The 14,320-nt window shown below is 40.0% G+C and overlaps 1 protein-coding gene across 1 annotated transcript in view; it reads right to left on the minus strand.

Moving 5' to 3' along the window:
• Positions 1–14,320, minus strand: part of tsnare1 (T-SNARE Domain Containing 1) — a 919,576-nt gene that overhangs the window by 676,299 nt on the left and 228,957 nt on the right. The window contains exons 3-4 of the mRNA XM_028817483.2: positions 7,823–7,900; positions 3,997–4,066 (exon numbers count right to left, since the gene is read on the minus strand). Of these exons, the coding sequence (XP_028673316.2) occupies positions 3,997–4,066; positions 7,823–7,900 (148 nt within the window). The remainder of the gene's footprint in view (positions 1–3,996; positions 4,067–7,822; positions 7,901–14,320) is intronic.

Consider the following 14,320-nt stretch of genomic DNA (forward strand, 5'->3'; position numbering starts at 1 on the left):
TCCACTCTAAAGACCAGCCTCAAGCTGCCAATTAACCTGTTCAGAATAGATGGAGCAGGAAAATGCAGTACTTAGTTAAAAAATCCATTCAGATATGCGAAGAACAGGCAAACTTCACAGGAAGTGACTGGTGGGATCTGATCCCAGGAATCCACGCCCATTAATCAGGAACACTCACCACTGTGCCGCCTTTGAAAAAAATATAACATCTGTGATATTGTGCTTTTTGGAATGGGTGGTATGTCACAATGAACAGCATTAAAAAACATATTGCAAAGTGGTTAGTCCCACATTTTACAGAATTGTCCATAATGAGTAATGTACTAAGATAAATCATTGTCTAATCAACTTTATTACTGTTTTTTAATAGTGAGCACTACAAAAAAGATAACAAAAATTAAAATTACAACTTTACAATATCTAGATATATATAATGCTAATGGTTGTCTGTCTGTCACACAAAAAATTTGCAAAACACCAGGCCTTGATCTTGGTCTTAATTGAGAGCTTATGACATGATATGTGTAACACAACCCAAGAACTGGAGGTGCAGGGTACTCTGGACACATAACTGGATTTCAGGTACTTCTCGTTGAAAGCGATGGCGCATCCACGCACCCAGGCTGACAGTGTAGGCAACAGGCATTGCTGATAGGAAAAGACTTACGGCTAGCTCTGCTCACAGTGAGGCACACTGCACAGGCTGACGGACTGTTTACACTGCAAACATAAGACAAACACACCAAACACATCAGCAAGTCATACACGACCAAATAATTTGAGGTGCAGGCTTCCTCCACCATGTCTGCCATGTCCTTTGCATGGCGAGTGGTGGCACTGCAACATGACATGGCTGACAAGGAAAGACCGGTGTAAACATGCGGCATGTCTGTCAGGAATAGATTCCTAAAGACATCTGACGGCAGTGAAGGACATTGCTCAAGCTGAATGATCACCACGACAAAGGTGGCGGCACCTGTGGCAGAGTGCTCTTGGGTACTGTGTTTCATGAAAGGTACATTTCTTCAAGAACCAGTGTTTCCTAATACAGAATATCTTACACTGAGTAGATTAAAAAAAAAATTATACAGAATCTTGTATACAGCATATTCACCACATTTTACTTAAAAGTCCACATTTAATAATGAATACAATCATAAAGTGGCTTATGAAAATGCTGGTAAAATGGTTTTGTGATCATTTTTTATCATTCTACATGTCAAAGTAGTTCAATTTATTTTTTTCTTTTTACTCTATTGTGACCCTAAGGTGTCACAAAACATGCTGAGTAGCACTGTAAAGCAGGCCAGTGTCAAAACAGCTCACCTCTTCTCACTGGATTTGTTTTATTCTCACCAGGGTTGTCGACTGGCTTGACAAAGGAGAAAAGCTTCCATAAGTCCAGGGGAAAAAAAAGCAAAAGGATCGGTAATTCAGAGAAAGGGCCAGCACAGGACAGGACATTAGTAGCACTTTACTTACTACATTTTTTTCCTTTCACACTGCTAGTTTGCCTGAAGTCAGTAGTGTAATATCTTATCTCTTTATATAGATAAAGAGCTGTCCCCCGTAGTGGTGAAACAGGACAAACTTTTACAATCAATAAACAAACAGGTATCACTAGCTAAGCAGAGGTAAGATAGAGCGACTCAAATGCAGGCTGGCGTATGAGTGAGGATGGCCCTGTGCGGCTCCCCACTCCTGATCTCACGCTTCCCCCTCTCTTCAGCCCACAGCCTCTGTCTTGGATTAGCACGAATATTTCACTCCTGCAAGTGAACTATGACTCATAGCTTGATGAGACAAGTCGCAAAATCAACCTGAATGTTCAAGCAAATTATAGAAAAAACCCTGATCTAAATCCATTAAGTAGTTCTCTCGTTCGCTAGCTAAGTAGAGGTAAAGTACATGCCCCGAGGCTGGCGGTTCGTTGTGTCTCTCTCGGATTCGCGCAGTTAAATTGGTACTGCAAGCAAACTATGAAACTGAGTGTGATGAGAGAAGTTGCAAAATGAACTGGAATGTTCAAGCAAATTAAAGAAAAAAAGCCCAATCTAACTCCATTAAGTAGTTCTCTCGTGAAAAGCGGACAGACAGACGTTGGATTTTATATATACAGAGAAGAAACAGGAGCCACAAAAACAGTTGTAATATGTTTTTTACTAAAGACAGAAGGACTAACAACACGGGGAACAAAAAGGGCCCACCCACCTAAAGAATGTCTACTCAAAACAGCCAGTGGGGAGACATACCAACAGATGACAATCCATATGTACCATAAGCATATATAACAGTAAGAGCTTTCTTTTGGAGCTACACCTAACTCACCTTACATGGAGGCTAGGTTTCCAAGAAAGGTTTCAGCCATCTCTTTATCTCTCCTCAAGACAAAACAGGCCAGACTTCAAATGTGTGTGAGAAATCTGGGATGCAGAATCACATTAGACTGAGGTGTCACTTGGAAAATGAATAAGACCAGCAAGTTCCTTGGACTCATACTTGCTTTTCTGTTGGGAACTCACTTTGATTATTGATATAAAATAATAGTCTGATTTTTTTTACTGAAGGAAAAGATTTTCTTTTTTTTCTAACCATTATGACTACACAGGTGGTATAGTGGTGAGAGTATGTGCCTCACATGAACAGGAGTCTGGGCATAAATCTGTATGACTCTATATTTGGAGATGCATTTTTTTGTTTGATTTGATATACTTCATTAATCCCCAAGGGGAAACTGTCTTTTTGCATGACCTTTTTGAGATTAGAGCACTCCTTGAGGAATTCTCAGGTTAGGAGCCTTACTTAAAGGCCCAGTGGAGTAGGATCCCTTCTGGCACTAAACAGGATTTGTACCGGCAACCTTCCAGATCAGCACAGGTCCTTAACCTCAGAGCCACCACTCCACCCTCATGCAAAGGTGATTAAAATCAAAAAACAAGTCAAGGCATGGATGCAGAAAATGTCCAAGTCACTGAATATCTATTGGACTACACCTAAATCAGTCATTAAGAAATTGAAAGTGTATGGTGCAACATGTAAATCTGTCTAAAGCAGGCTGTCCACAAAAAAAAAGAAGAAAGAAGAAAGCGAAATGTAAAGGGGTTTTGACATTAGACATCTCTATTTATTCTTTTAATTGCCTTCCTGTCAAAGATGTACTATTTATTTTTCCCTTTCCCTCTGTTGACAGCAGTGACTCATGGCTGTCATGGCTTCCAAAGGTGCATATTCTAAATACTGACTTGAACTGTGTAAATACTTATGTGATCAATTATTTGGTGTTTTTATTAGTAATTCATTTAGACCAATTTGTGGAGATGTATTTTCTCTTTGACATTAAAGTGTTTTTCTGTTGTTCAGTGTCAGAAAGGCTAAATTGAATCCACTTCAAATCAATGTTGCATAACAATGAAATGTGAAAACTTCCAAGTGCTAAATACTGAAACACTGAATACCCGTGCAGATTTTTCTTCTACATCCCAGAAACATGGATGTTAGGTTAACTGAGACAGGGTGAGTGATACTGGATAGAGTGTACTAGAGTGGCACCCTGCCCTTGGTTGAATTGTGCCTTATACATGTACTGCCAAGGTAGGCACTGGACCATTTGTTACTCCAATGGATGATGTGAGAGTAGAAAATGGATGGCTAGAATATTTATCTAATACCATCTGGAAAAATAAATTATCAGTTAGCATCCAGGATGACTTACGGAAATCCACTTATGCCAGAGCATATCTCTCAGAAACTGATTATGGAAGCTTGACATTATTCTGTGAGATCTTTATATATCACAGAAACTATTCCAACTCATCTTTGTCATACAAAAAGGAAGCTCTCAGCAATGAAATAATTGTGCATAATCGCAAAACAGGACAGAAGGAGAGGATGAATCACTGAAAATAATCAGCCGAGGTCTCCGGAAATAATCAGCCTCCTCTCTGGTGAATGAGGCTTAGTAAAAGACTACTCATTTGGAAAGCTGAAAAAACTTACAGTGTCTCTCGCAGCTCAGGGGTGTCTCTAGAGGTTCCCAGCCACTGCAGGCTCTTCTCCAAGGCTACAACTGCACAGAGGAGACAAAGAGATAGTTTAAGCAATAAAAAAAACAAAACAAAGAAAAAGGTAAAAGACAAAGTTTTATTGGTGCCAAAATAAGTGATGAAGGATAAACCAAAAAGAAAAATGGTGGTGCCATCCATGAGGTGACATTGGGCTAATGTTTGCACTTCTAACCAGGAATTAATGGCATTGTATTTCGAGCTGGTCAAACCAGTAGATAATCTTAACTGCTGCTTTTATAAGTTCTTTGAGATCAGAAAAAAAGTAATTCTACAAATGCTGAACAATCTTCAAATCTGCACCTAGCACAACTTCTTGGAAGTAAACTATTAAATCCTGCTGTGGATTCTGTTCTGATTTCTTCTAGCATCTGTGAAGAGTTCCTGCATTATTTTATCAGCATGATTGATGACATTAGGTCTCTCATCTCGCCTCATTCCAGTGATTCAACGATTATTCCCATGCACTCAGCTGTTTTCACACAATTCCAGCAATTATCTCTCAGACCTATGAGATATATTCTTGGACCTGAAACTGTCAGCCAGTGCTTTGGACATTATGTCACCCCGCCTTCTGCAGGAGGCTTTTGATACCTTTGACCTGAGTATTTTATCAATAATAAATTGCTGTTTAGTGTCAGGTATTATGCCATCCAGCTTTAAAACTGCAGCTGTTCAGCCTCTCCTTAAAAAACCCAATCATGACCCTACCATTTTGAAAAATGTCCATCCTATCTCCTCCTGTCTCTGAGTTACATTTTCTGGCTAAAATCCATCTTTTTCTGCTCCAGATCTTTGATAAATTTCAGTCTGGTTTCAGAGCCCATCACAGTACAGAATCTACTTTGTTGAGGGCAACAGATGATCTTTAGTGTTTAGCTGAAACTGAGGACTGTGTTTGTCTAACTTTTCTTGATTTAAGTGCTGCTTTTGATACATTTGACCATACTATTCTGCTAAATCACTTGGAGCATTTGGTAGACATTAAGGACACAGGTGTATCCTGGTTCAAATCTTATTTTAATAACAGATCTTTTTGTCTCTATCAATACTTTTTTCATCTTCCTCTGCTACCATCTTTGGTGGAGTTCCCCAAAGATCCATTTTGGCCTCGACACTCTGCCTTCTACATGCTTCCTCTAGGATCAGTTATTCAACATTATAATATAGAATTTCATTGCTATGCTGATGACACACATTTGTATCTACCTCTGATTTCCAACTGATAAGGGTTCAATAACCAATCTGTTTGACTACCTTAAGGATGTGTCATAATGAATGACTAATAATTTCCTTCAGTTAAATCAGAATAACACAGAAGTACTTCCTTTTTGGCCCTTCTGTTTCCATCAGCACCCTTGTCTATAACATTGGCCCTCTGTCCTCCCATATTAAAACGAATGTAAAAAAATCTGGGTGTAGTCAAAGGTAATTTCTATCATCTCAGTAACAGCCAAATCAAGTCCGTCTTATTTGCCAAAGACCTGGAGACTGTTATCCATGCCTTTCTCTCCTATAGACTGGATTCTCTTTATCTTGGAGTCAGTCAGGCTTACCTATCTCATCTTGTGCTGGTTCAGAATGTAGCTGCCATGTTGTTAACAGGTTCCCTCAAGAAGGAACATGTTACTCCTAGCTTAGCCTATCTTCATTGGCTGCCTGTCAGGATCAACATAATCTTTAAAGTGCTTCTTTTTGTTTTAAAAGCACTAAATAATCTGGTTCCACCATATATTTCAGATCACCTCATCCAATATTCTTCCTCCAGGACACTTAGATCATCTTCTTAATTTCTCTTATCAGTGCCACGTTCTTGCCTCATAAGGAAAAGTGATCAATCTTTTTTCAGTGGCTGCTCCAAAACTCTGGAATTCAGTTACATTTATTTGTCAGAACTGTTTCCACGGTCCTGACATTTAAATCCACTTTAAAGACTCATCTTTATCCTGAGACTTTTGGAGACACAGAATAATGTATTTGCTTTGGTTTGGCTTCGAAGTCGTTATGTTCTTTAAGCTTCGGGGTTTGGAGGCCAAATTGTATTTTCTTTGTTAGTATAGTTTTATTCAGTGTTTTTATGTCACAGTTTTGTTTTTGTTTTACTTTATGCAGCACTTTATAAATATACACTGTTCAAAAAAATTAAAGCAACACTTTGAAAACGCATCAGATCTCAAAGGGAAAAAAAATCCTGCTGGCTATCTCTACTGATATGGACTGAGTAATGTGTTAGGAACAAAAGGATGCCACATCGTTTGATGGAAATGAAAATTATCAACCTACAGAGGGCTGAATTCAAAGACACCCCGAAAATCAAAGTGAAAAAATGATGTGGCAGACTAGTCCATTTTGCTGAAATTTCATTGCAGCAACTCCAATTCGTACTCAGTAGTTTGTATGGCCCCCACGTGCTTGTATGTATGCCTGACAACGTCGGGGCATGCTCCTAATGAGACGACGGATGGTGTCTTGGGAGATCTCCTCCCTGATCTGGACCAGGGCATCACTGAGCTCCTGGACAGTCTGAAGTGCAACCTGGCGGCATCGGATGGACCAAAACATAATGTCCCAGAGGTGTTCTATTGGATTTATGTCAGGTGAGCATGGGGGTCAGTCAATGGTATTAATTCCTTCATCCTCCAGGAACTGCCTGCATACTCTCACCACATGAGGCCGGGCATTGTTGTGTACCTGGAGGAACCCAGGACCCACTGAACCAGAATACTGTCTGACAATGGGTCCCAGGTTTTCATCCCGATACCTAATGACAGTCAAGGTGCTGTTGTCTAGCCTGTAGAGGTCTGTGCATCCCTCCATGGATATGGCTTCCCAGACCATCACTGACCCACCACCATACCGGTCATGCTGAACAATGTTAGAGGCAGCATAATGTTCTCCACAGCTTCTCCAGAACCTTTCACATCTGTCACATGTGTTCAGGGTGAACCTGCTCTTATCTGTGCCAGCTGAGCTCTACGGTGCCGGGCAGTGAGCACAGCGCCCACTAGAGGACTCTGGGCCCTCAGGGCACCCACATGAAGTCTGTTTTTGATTGTCTGGTTAGAGACATTCACACCAGTATCCTGCCTGCTGGAGGTCATTTTGTTGGGCTCTGGCAGTGCTCATCCTGTTCCTCCTTGCCCAAAGGAGCAGATACCGGTCCTGCTGATGGGTTAAGGACCTTCTACGGCCCTGTCCAGCTCTCCTAGAGTAACTGCCTGTCTCCTGGAATCTCCTCCATGCCCTTGAGACTGTGCTGGGAGACACAGCAGACCTTCTGACAATGGCACGTATTGATGTGCCATCCTGGAAAATTTGAACTACCCTGGCAACCTCTGTGTGTTCCAGATATCACCTCATGCTACCAGTAGTGACACTGACTATAGCCAAATGCAAAACAAGTGAAAAAAAAAACAGTCAGAAAAGATGAGGAGGGAAAAATGTCAGTGACCTCCACCTGTTAAACCATTCCTTTTTTGGAGGTTGTCTCATTGTTGCCCGTCTAGTGCACTTGTTGTTAATTTAATTAATACCAACAACAACAACCCCCTCTGCTCCTTAACTGACCAGATCAACATCCTATATGTTACATTGACTTGATGCTATACTCTGATTAAAAAGTGTTCCTTTAATTTTTGTGAGCAGCATGTTTGATTTCATTTGGGAATTTAATCAGAAACAAACAGCAGAAACAGGTACATGTCCATTGTGATCGCTGCTGTATTATCATGTGCAGTAGACAACATGTCTATTTCACTTACCATTAGCATTGATCTGAAAGATGTTTGAGGAGGTCTCTTGAAACACATCCTGCAGCTCCGTGGGGCTCACCTGCGTTGCTAAAACGAAAAAAGAAAAAAAAATTACCAGTTTAGTCTTTGAACACTCTGAGATGTTTTAATCAATTGATTACTAATACTAAACGTTTATTGATATACTTGTACTCAATTTACTGTTCAAACATTTTATTTATCAGTCATACATTAAATTGATAAAACAATTTATAAGGTCTTCAATATTTCCCTTTAAAGCTGTACACTAGAAATTTACAATTGGCGTCTAACATTTAAGCTTGACTTTGGTAAGTTTTTGATAGAAATTGGTGCCTCTTTATGTCAAAATACCATTAAATTGTGTTTCTACTGGCTGGTAATGCTTTAAATGACAGGTGGTTAATATGACTGGAAGCCCCATTTTCAGAAGCCATTCCTTCAGTGTTTCAACGGTAAACTCCCTTAGCTTAACCTTAATTTGTCAGCATTATCACCACTGAAACTTGTTATTCTGTTCACTTGGGTTGCAAGGTACTACAATTCCTAAAGTTCAGTTTGGGTTAAAAAATGGTTGAAATGAAATCGCTTCCTCAAAATGTTTTCTTTTTTTTAACAGAATGAGGTGATTCCATGAAACAGATTGTCAAGAAACCCAAGATTTCATACAAAGATGGAAGAGAAGAGGGCAAACCGGATCTAACCAGGATACGAAAGGATGGGGAAGGCCTCGATGCACCACTGCTTAACAGGACAATAACACAGCAATCTGTAGTTGGAGAAACAAATGTCTTACATGTCCTCAGTTGACTTCTTCCTAAATACACACCAAATACCAGTGTCATCTGCACCACAGAAAAGCTGACTCCGGGATGCTGACCACAATAAGCTTTTCCAGTCATCTTTGGTTCAATGTCAGTGTTCTTTTACCCATTTTAACCTTTTCTTTTTTTTTGTGGCCTTTTCCCTGAATCTCTGCCTCTAAAGCCAAAGGTTTCTGACACTGCTTTCTTAATTTATTTCACTCGATTTTGGTTTAACATCTTTGGCTTGCTTGAAAGATTTATTTGACTTCTTATTTTCGACCTTGGCACATATCTGACTTTAACTCCATCTCCTTATTTGAAAATTACATTTTACTGCCAGTACATTTCACAGTTGCCTTGTAACTTTGACATTTGTCATTTAACTTATATAGTTGTATGATCTGTTACTCAGATTATCAGTTGATCATTCAATTAATCAATAAATCATTCAATAAAAATTTTACTAGAACCAAACCTAGTAAAGTTTCGACATTTGACCTTTAACACTAGAATTACCAGAGCCTACGAGAAAACTCGTAAATCCGGTCCACCTTAAATCCATTCGCACCTCTCCGTCAGCGCCTTTTGTCCTGTAAATGTGCCGATTAAGACACGCAGCAAGCAGCCTGCTATTCCATACCCCACCGTCGCAGAACGTTCACTAAGTTCTCCCAGCTCATGCCTTGTTTGATTATCTGGGAGTGAACTGCTGGAGTTTTAGAGTGGAAATAATAGATTGTTATTTGGAACACATGCATTTCATGTGTGTTTCGTTTCTATAGTAATCTGTGTAAACACATTGTTAAAACAGAAACTTTTTCATATTTTAGTAATAAATGTTACAAAATGTAGGCATAAACTATAGAATGTGTGAAGCCTGAAGTCCAAAGATCCAATAAACACAAATCACAATGTTGCACAATGAATTAGTAAGACAATCAGGAAGCTAGTTGCTCACTGAACTCATCAATAAAACATTCAGTGAAGATTTTACTAGAACTCAAGTGTGTAAGATTTTAGAGTTTAAATCACAAGGCTACCACTTCACTCCTCAACACCAATTCACTGTTGGATTCTGAGCAGATTGCCTAACCTGCCAGTGCTCATTTTGTTCAAAATGTATCCTTGATTCCATCCATTGTGCAAAATTCTTAATCTAAGCATGAGCAAGCTCTGGACGGTGTGTCAATGTGGTCCTTCTAAAGCTGCTTGAAATTGTGTTCACTATAGTTTAGTTTGATTATCTGGATGTCAGCACATTCAAGTGAAAAAGTGTCAAACCAGACCGTGAAAGCTACAATCAATGTAATTAAAGAACACTATTAAGTGATCCATATCAGTGTAATAAGCCTCTTACCAGTTAGAGACACATGAAAGCCTCTTGGAGTTTGAAAAACGCACCTAACGGAGTCTCAGTGTGTGTGAGAAGCAAGATTATCTGGTCTGATGAAACCAAAATTAAACTATTTGGCCTTATGCCAGGAGGAAACTATGAACCCATATTACCTGCATAATACCATTCAAACAGTGATGCATGGCAGAAGCAGCATCATGAGTGGGTTTTCAGCGACAGGGACTGGGAGACTAGTCAAAGTTATGGAAAAGCTGAACGGAGCAAAGTACAGAGTTATCCATAAAAACCTACTCCAGGGCACTCTGGACCTCAGACTGGGATAGGTTCACCTTCCAACAGGACAATGACACTGAATAGAAAGGAAAGATAACACAGTAGTGTCCTGAATGGCCTAGCCAGAGCCTTGACTCAAAACTAACCAAAATCTCTGGAGACGCCTGAAAATAGCTGTCCACTGACAGTCTCCATTAAACCATAAGGGTGGAGAGGTGGCTGTGAAGCTAAGGATCTCTGCTGGTATCCAGAAGGTTGCCGGTTCGAATCCCCATCACTGCCAAAAGAGATCCTACTCTGCTGGGCCCTTGAGCAAGACCCTTAACCTGTAATTGCTCCAGGGGCGCAGTACAATGGCTGACCCTGCGGTCTGACCCCAAGGGGTATGCGAAAACTAACAAATTCCTAATACAAGAAATTGTATAAGGCGGAATAAAGAAGAAAAAAATCCTGACAGAGCTTCAGAGGATCTGTAGTGTGACTTAAATAGAGTGGATTCAGAAAGTATTTGGAGCCCTTCATTTTTATCATACTTTACTGTGTTGTAGATTGAATTTTAAATGGATAAATTTGCCATTTTTCAATCTACAATCAATAATCCATAATGACAAAGTGAAAACATGTTTTCAGAAAGGCTTGCAAATTTATTAACAATCAAAAACTGAAATCCCTCATTCATATATGTATTCAAATCCTTTGCTGTGTCACTGAAATTGTGGTCAGGTGCATCCCGTTTGCTTTAATTCTCCTTGAGATGTGTCAAGAATGAATTCCACCTCTGGCAGACTGAACTTACTAGACATAGTTTAGAAAGGCACATACCTGTGTATATACAGTAGGACCCCACAATTCACACTGCATATCTGGACAAAAACTAAGCCATGGAGTCAAAGGAACTCTCTGTAGATCTCTGTCATAAAATGTATGTGAGGATCTCAGATCACTGCAAGGCTATAAAACCATTTCATAAGCTTTGAGTGTTCCAAGGAGGACAGTGACTTCAATAATAGTGAAATGGAAGATATCTGGAACCACCAGGACCTATAGGGTTGGCCATCTGGTCAAATTGAGCAACTAGGCAAAAAGGGCCTTTGTCAGAGAGGTGATCGAGAACCCAATGGTCACTCCAACAGGGCTGGGATCAGTGACCTGCCAGAAGGGCAAATATCTCAGCAGCTGTCACTGAATCCGATGTTTATGGTAGATTGGCTAGATGGAAGCCACTCTTACTAAACAGCACACAGGGGCTCAGCATTTAGAACTGCTAGGCAAGCATTAGAAGACAAGAAAGGGACAACTACGAAAATGGGCATTGTACTATTTCTGTGTGTCAGAGTCAGCATGATATTGGATCCTCTCTTTGCCTGTGTTTGGAATGGCATGATTTACCTAAGTAACGGCCTGCACATGGAGAAACAGTATAAAGCCGTGGAACATTGCCTGGCACACCTTTGAAGCCGACAGATGGATGGAAGATAACGTCATCCGATCCTGAAAATCCTTCCAGTGCAGCGACGAAAATGGCAGACTCTACACAAAGGTCTTGTCATGGCTTCCTGTCTGTTATGCCGTGTAAATCGTCATTAAAGAAAGCTAAGTTATTTTCTCTTATGTGATTTCTTATCATCGTATCACTAAGGGAAGAATGTTGCCTCTTTATAATATATCTATTTAGGTTCAGGTTACTTAAGATGCCACAATTACAAAAGAACTTATTCCAACCAGGGAGCTAGTGCCCCCTGCTGGATCGAAGAGCAAGAGGAATAAAAATTCTGGACTGATGAGACAAACATTGAGCACTTTGGGGGAAATTCCAAGCACTATGCCTGGCAAAAACCAGGCACTGCTCATCACCTGCCTAATACCATCCCTATGGTGAAGCATGGCAGTGACAATATCATGCTGTGGGGGTACATCTCAGCAGCAGGATCAGAAAGACTGGTTAGAATTGAGGGAAAGGTGAATGCAGTCAGCTACAGAGAGGACCTGCTCCGGAGGGCATGCAATCCTCAGACTGGAGCAAAAGTTCACCTTTCAAAATCACAATGCTGTGAAGCGTACAGCCAAGATAATGCTAGAGTGGCTTCAGGGCAAGTCTGTGACTGTCTTTGAGTAGCCTAGCCAATGCCCAGATTTGAACCCGATGCAACATCTGTGGAGAGACCTGATATCAGTTTGCAGTCGCTTCTGATTCAAACAGAGCTTGAGAGGATCTGTCAGGAAGAATGGGATAAACTGCCCAAATCCCAGTGTGCAAAGCTTGTAGAGAATTACCCAAGAAAACTTAAAGCTGTAATTGCTGCCAAAGAAGCTTCCAAAAAATGCTAAATTAAGGGTCCAAATACTAAATGAATTTGAAATTTCAGTTTTTGATTGTTAATAAAACTGAAAACCTTTCTGTAAACATGTTTTCACTTTGTCATTAAGGGTTATTGGGTATAGGTTGACTGGCAGCAATGGCAAATGTATCCATTTATAATTAAATCTACAACACAATGAAGTATGCATAAAGAGGTCCTGAATCCATTGTACTGTATATAGTGAAAATAATATTTACTGTATTTTGACAAGTTTCACATCCTTATCATTTCCGTCTGTATGTTTCATCTAATGCATATCAGTCTCCTTGTTTCCCTTTGGTTTTTCCTTTATCTGGGGTCCCCACAGTGAAGGTGATTCTCCCTTTTCTAGCGTATTCTATTCCCTGCTATCTCCTTATTACATCCCCTGCATATGCTTCTTACCACATTCTTCCATCTGGTTTTTGATCTCTCTCCCCTTTTTTCCATCTCTAATACTTTCTTTCGAAGAGTGTTTTTTCTTTTCTTCTCCATACATGTCCAGACTTCTGGAGTCCTTTCTTTGTCATTTTCCACTGAATTCCCCTAAAATACTGTGTTTTCTAATTTGACTTATTTTGTTCATTGCACATGCTGTTCACTGCATTCTCAGTCCCCTTAACCTCCGTTCTTTCAGAGTCCCTTTTAGTTGTCTTCATTATAGGACATGTTATGCAAATCAGTCGAGTTACTAATATTGTTCACCAGCCTATTACTTATTAGACCACTCATATTTTGACTCTTTTCATTTTGATTTTCCTTTTTTGTGCTTTCATCAGTACATCAGAGCTCTTACCCTCAAGAATGACAGTGTTAAATATCTGATATAAAAATAGAACACCTCAGAAAAAAGACAATTAGGGCTACATCAATGTGGTTAAACATCATGAATTCAGCGACCAAATTATTTTTGCAGTTTGACTGCTGCTGGTCAGTCAGACTCTTTCTTGAGCAACACAGATAAGAAACACACAAGTTGTAATATGTCAGTCAAATATTCTTAATAGGTGCACTGAGAACAAAAAGCTTACTGACATCCTGGGAAAAGAAACATCGGCTTTACAAGAAGACAAATTCCTTCTTAGAGTGAAGCCGAGTTCATAAAGATGGAGATGTGGCTTAGCGGGCCCTTTTCCATCCTCCCTGATTTCTTTCTCTACATCACTGCTGAGCCTTCTAATATTGCTTCTGTAGACTGGGTCTCTCGACAACACATGCCTAAAGTACTACAAATAGGCAATTTCATCCAGTCATCTGCACTTCGGGATGAGAACAGATTTTTGAAGCTTCATTAACTTCTCACCTCCAGCAAAAATTTGCAGCAATCATTCTGAAGCATTTTGCCTAGGGGTATTCAACAAGAAAAATTGACGATAACCTCCACGAGACATCATAGTCTTACAAGTGAGAGCTCATTGTTGCTTATCATTCCTATTAGAAATGAGCAAGGGTAGTCCAGGAACTGAGGGCCTGTTTGTAAAATAGTAATCACATAAAAAAGCTTTTGAAATCCTCCAACAAGGCAGCACTGTAGAACTGAATCCACAAATTTACATTGACTTATTTGGCTGATGGCTTTATCCAAGGCCTCTTGCAACATTCATGATACAATTGGTTATATTTTTTTAGTTTTTTCTAATTGTACCACAGGCAGGTCAAGTGGCTCGCTCATAGTCACACGGTGTCAGTAGCAGGACTTGAACCCACACCCTCAGTG

The sequence above is a fragment of the Erpetoichthys calabaricus genome, chromosome 13 (genome assembly GCF_900747795.2).
Source record: "Erpetoichthys calabaricus chromosome 13, fErpCal1.3, whole genome shotgun sequence".
Classification (NCBI taxonomy): domain Eukaryota; kingdom Metazoa; phylum Chordata; class Cladistia; order Polypteriformes; family Polypteridae; genus Erpetoichthys; species Erpetoichthys calabaricus.